We start from the raw sequence: 5,397 nt of genomic DNA on the forward strand, positions 1-5,397 counted from the left end.
ACTCTAAGCTATAATTTGGAAATTAGCCAAGCACTAAGCAATTACAATGGCAGGTAATACACCATCGGTTTTTGAAACACATTCGGTCACTTTTCATGACCCACCTGCAGTTTGGATTAAATAGACTCTCACTCAGTATAAATTTGTTTTGGAATCTGCATGACAAAAAAAAAAATTTAGTTTTATGACATTTTCACATAAGACATTTAAAGAGTCTTTGGGTCATACCACTTTTGTATTAAATTAAGTGATTCATCCTGAAATGCTATTAACTACAATAAAAATAATTGTTCAATTTTTAAATGAAAACTAAATGCAGATAAATGGTAACAGATTTGACATGGAATGTTGTAAAATATTCCTGTACGTAATCTGATACTACTGATTACAAATTTCCGAGTTTGAAAACTTCAGATTAAAAACCACAAGAAAATTTACTCTTGATGGCATGCGAGATCTTCTTCAAAATGAAACTAGAACCTCAAAGTCTCAGTATTTTATCAAAACATAAAGAAACACAACAAATTTGTACATTTTATTCACATTTATTTTTCGCTTTTAGTGTGCTCACAGAAAATTAGAACACCTTAAGCAGGAGTTTAATAGCAATTTTTGTAAGCAAAGTTACATTCCATCTCTAAGTCAAATTGGTCAAAGCTTCTCCAGTATTTACAAAACATGATAGACAAGATGCTACACAAAACCATTGCATCTGAAGATTTTTTCCTTATTCTCAAAGACGACTGGAAAAGAAAGCATTGTCTGCTGTAATCAAAAACATACCACAGTATAAACAGTAACCATTCCACTTATCACAGCTTGGTTGAGTTTAAAATTTGTGTTTAAAAGGTCCAAGATGACTGCAGTTTTACAAAAATGGGCAGGGTGGAAAGTTGCAAACTTCATGTGCTTCTGGATATCAAGATTTGTTTTTATACAATAGTCACAGTTAAAAACACCCTGCTGGTAATACATAATTACACTTTATTAAGGTCATAAACCAGCAATAAACAATAAAGCCTATACAACTTGTAGTTCTACTTAATCACTGACTGGTACAGCTAACATGAGATAAGTGAAAAGTTCCTATGGTTTAAATGAACTCCTAAGACTATGATCTTTTTAAAAATCTGGGTATTGGTGTTTTTTTTTTTTTTTCTCTTTCCTTCTTAATCAAGACTTGTAGTGTTGTAAACCTGCCTCACAAAATACATCGTAATAACTTTTCTTTAAAAAAAAAAAAAGACTAAGCCTTTACACCATCCTTTCCAGTGGTACATTATCTTGGCAATGTTATGCACCACTAAATTTCTCCATCGTGGCTCCTATCACTTCATCAGATATCCCTTTTTGACCCACCCATCTCCTTCATATATGGGCATGTCCATAGATTGACAAAGAAAGTTTACATTTTTGAATAAAGATGCAAAGTATGCAAAAAACATTAATACTGATGCAAAAAATAAAAATAAAAGAGAAACAAGGCAGAGGAAGGTAACTAAGCTCTCCTCGACCTGTTGGAATGGTGGTAACAGAATGATCTGAGATGGGATCTGTGGGTAGGTGGTTAAAATCAAAATTTGCTGCTTAAAAAAAAGTAAAATAAGAAAAGACATCTTTAAAATCAATCCCTGGTTGTAGACAAGTTCTCCAAAACCAGTACCTGGCACCACTCCAACAAACAAACGGGGGGGGGGAGAAAAGTTCTTCGATTATCTCAAAAAATCTTGCCCTTTTACTCTGCCGCCTCCGCTGGGGGGGCTTCTGGACTGCACTCGGGCTGGGCCTCCTGTGAGGGAGCTGCGCAGGCTGAAGACGCCGCGGCGGGCGCCGCCTCCTCCGCGGGGGCCGCCTCCTGCTCCGGGGGCGCGCCGGGCCCCGCGGCAGAGGGCGCCTCACAGGTGGCCGCGCTGGCCCCCGCCTCCTCGGTCTTCTCCTCGGCCTTACTGGGCTCCTCGGCAGCCTTGGCCTCCTCGCTAGCGGACGGCTTCTCGGGCGCGACGGCGGCCTCCTCGGGCTTGGCCTCCTGCGGGTCGCCCCCCGCCGCCCCCTGCTCGCCCGCGGCCGCCTCCTCGCTTGGCGCCGCCGCCGGCTCCCCGGAGGCCGCGCCCGCAGCCTCGCCGGCGGCCGCAGCGGCGCCCCCGGCGGCCTCGTCCTTGCCGCCTTCGGCGGAGGCGCCGGCGGTGCCTTCGGCTTCACCGCCCTCTCCCGCTTCCTTCTTGTTCTTCTTGAAGGAGAAGCCGCTCAGCTTGAAAGACTTCTTGAAGGAAAAGCGCTTCTTTTTTTTTTTCGGGGTCTCGTTGCTGGGCGAGGGCGTGGCCCCGTCCTCGGCCTTGGGCGAAGACGTCGAGGAGGCGGCTGACGCGGCCTCCCCCTCCGCGGCCGAGGGCGAGCCGGGCTCGGCGGCCTCGCCCTCCGCGGGGGCCTCCTTCTCTGCAGGGCTGGCCCCGGCCTCGGGGGCAGCCGCGGCCAGCTCATCTTTCTCGGCCACGGAGGGCGACGCCGCCCCGCTCCCGGCGGCCGCGGGCTCCTCCTTTTCGGCGGCCGGGGCGCTGCCGTTAGCCTGCAGCTCCTCCTTGGCGCCGGGCTCGGCGGCCGCGGGAGAAGCGTCGCCGTTTACCTTCACATGGCCATTTTCCTGCGGGGCAGAGAAAGCGGGAGGTCACTGAAGGGGGCCTGGGCCTGTCATCCCCGCCTCCACTCCTGGACCGGGAGGGACTAGCGTCCCCCGGGGGCCCTCTGGTTTTGGAGACCTTCTCCTTCATGGGGAGGCGGGATTGGATGCCCAGAGTGGAGTTCCTCGAAGACCTGGAGGCAGTGCCGTTTGGGATGTCTAAAGGCACTGAGGAAGCCTCGACTACGCAATAAATGCCCCAGAGGCCTTAAAACGGCCGAGTCTGAAACGTGGAAAGCAAAGGGTAACCCATTCCAACCTTCGCCTCAAGGGCTTTGGGATAAAGGAGTCACGTAATATATGATACGCCAGACGCCCTTTGGAAGGAGGCACAAAGCCAGAGCGGGTGATCTGCGCCTAGGTTACACATCCCCCTTTCTCCCTAAACTCTAAAGGCGCCTTCAAAACACCAAGAACTCCCAGGGGGATCCCAGCGTTCCAGCCAGAAGCGCCTGGGCTGCGCGCGCAAAGGCCCTACGCCCGCCAAGGGCCTGGGGTCGGCAGGGGGCGCTGCGGCTCCACGGCGCGGAGCGGGGCGCAGGCGGGCGCGGAGGGGCGGGGCGGCCGGGCCACCCCGCCCTGCCGGGTCGGGCCCTGCCCGCTAGCCAAGGCGCCCCCAAGCCCGGATAGCGCAGCCCGGAGTCCGCAAACAAAGCTCAGGTGGCATCCTGGTCTGGATAAAACTAACAAGGCAGGGGGAAACCGATTATTTCAGAGGTCTCGCCTCTGCTTCCACGCCCACCTTCGCCAGTGATTCTGCGAAGCCCGGGCGCGCCCAGGCGGCTCATTTTGCATTTTTAACGGGTTCAAAGCCTCTTGGCAGAGCTTGCCGCCGAAGCAACACGGCCTCTGCTCTAGGAAAAGAGGCGTGGTGGGTGCCCGGTGTTTGTGAAGCAGCCACCCTTGGCCGACCTCTCGGGCCCACCCAACCGTAGCCATCCGCCTGGGTTCGGGCATCGCAGGGGCAGCCCCCGCAGTGGTCCAGGCGGCACGCACAGCAACAATCTCGACCGAAACGCAAGAACTGCCTCTTGTTGACCATCTGGACAGGTTCTTCAAGGACCCACAGAGTCTTCCCACCCTAGGGAGACCATTTAAAAGTCAGATGGGTGTGTAATTCCAGAGACAACTACGAATAAAGATTTAGAACAGTGGGAAAAGCCCACCGAAAGGTAGTGAACCCTTCTGCCCAGCTCCAGCCAGCCAGCCAGCCAGCCAGCAACCTTTCCAAGAACCCAGGGCACGCCGCCTCGGCATACAATAAGACAGCCCTTCTTCCCTCCTCGCCTTTCTCCACCGCCATCCCTATTCGCCCTCCCCCCGCCCTTCCCTACCCACATACACAATCACACCAGTTCAGAAATCTTGAAGGCGACCCAGTCTCGACAACAAACACGAGAGACTCTCAAATACCTTTGTGCCCACTAAACACAAATGCAACCTGGCTGGGTGCAGGGGTGTGGGGTAGCACCTAGCTAGTCACGTTCTGCCAAGCTCCAAACACGCCATTTTAGACGATTTATCCTTCATTCCTCCCGTCTACACAAGAATTCACCAGGATTCTCCGGGAACCACTACTTTGGGGTGGGGGAAGACCCCACCTATGAGAAATTGACAATTTAAGCTATCGATTTCCATTCAACTTTCAGACTGGAATCTGGTCACGGTCCTCTCCGCCGAAGGCGCTTCGGGCACGACCAGAAGGGAAGGGGAAGAGTCGGGACTAGAGAAAGACACCAAAGAAATGACCAGAACCACAGGTAGAATTTACCTGCCCATTTGCTTTAGAAGGCGACGAGGCCACAGCCGCCTCTCCAGGCCTCTCCGCGGCGGCTTCTCCCTTCGCAGCGGTCTTGGAGAATTGGGCACCCATGCTGGCTTCTTCAACAAAGAAACTCAACAGATCCAAGGGGGGAACAAAGAGCTTCGGGTTGGTGTAACGACGGGGCAAGCAGTAGCGGCGGCGGCAGCAGCAGCGGCGGCAACAGCAGCGGCACACACACCGGAGGGAGGGGGGAGTGGGGGTGGTGAAGAGGACAGAACAGAACCGATTAAATACACTCCGGATAAAAAAATTTTAGTCGAAGAGATCAAAAAGCAGCAGCGCAGGAGGGAGGGAAAAAGGGTGGAAAAGTCGAGCACAAAAAAAGGAGCCCAAGTGTAGTTTTTTTAAAAAAGAAGTAATAAAAAAATCCCAGATTTGTAGCCGCACTGTAGACAAGAGGAAAATGGAGAAATCTCCCTGGTTGCTAATAAGATGCGGGGTCCAACGCCCAAGTGCACAGATGAATGGGCTCGCGGGCGCTGACGCGGCCCCCGCGCGCGCCGGCCAATCAGCGCGCCGCACACAAAGCAGGGGGCGGGGCCTGCGCGCCCGGCGAACAATGGAGCCGCGCTTTGCAAACGGTTTGAAAATCAGCCTCAGACCGAGAATTAATGTCCTCCAAATAAATAAATCAATTAAAAAATACATGCCTCTCGCCTCCCTCTGCTTGAAAATAATAGTGCATTACTTGATTGGCTTGCTTTGTTTGTAATTAATTAACGCGGGAGGGGTGGTACTTGTGGATGGGGGCGGAGAAAGCGTTAACTTGACTCGCTTTGACTCTGGTCGGTCTATATCCGTGTCTGTCTCCCTCCCCTCCCCCATCTTTCCCGTGTGTTTCTGTGTATGTGTGTATGTATGCGAGTTTTTAAGACAATGGTGGGGATATGTGTGCAGC

At 52.0% G+C, this 5,397-nt stretch overlaps 1 protein-coding gene across 1 annotated transcript; it reads right to left on the bottom strand.

Moving 5' to 3' along the window:
- Positions 1 to 525: 525 nt before the first annotated feature.
- MARCKS (myristoylated alanine rich protein kinase C substrate) lies at positions 526 to 4,971 on the bottom strand. The gene is made up of 2 exons (XM_060115035.1): positions 4,446 to 4,971; positions 526 to 2,638 (listed from the first exon to the last, which is right to left on the bottom strand). The coding sequence occupies exons 1-2, from the start codon at positions 4,545 to 4,547 to the stop codon at positions 1,736 to 1,738; spliced, it is 1,005 nt and encodes a 334-aa protein (XP_059971018.1). The 5' UTR covers positions 4,548 to 4,971; the 3' UTR covers positions 526 to 1,735.
- Between the last annotated feature and the right edge of the window lie 426 nt (positions 4,972 to 5,397).

Source organism: Mesoplodon densirostris, chromosome 12 (assembly GCF_025265405.1).
Source record: "Mesoplodon densirostris isolate mMesDen1 chromosome 12, mMesDen1 primary haplotype, whole genome shotgun sequence".
In the NCBI taxonomy this organism is placed as follows: domain Eukaryota; kingdom Metazoa; phylum Chordata; class Mammalia; order Artiodactyla; family Ziphiidae; genus Mesoplodon; species Mesoplodon densirostris.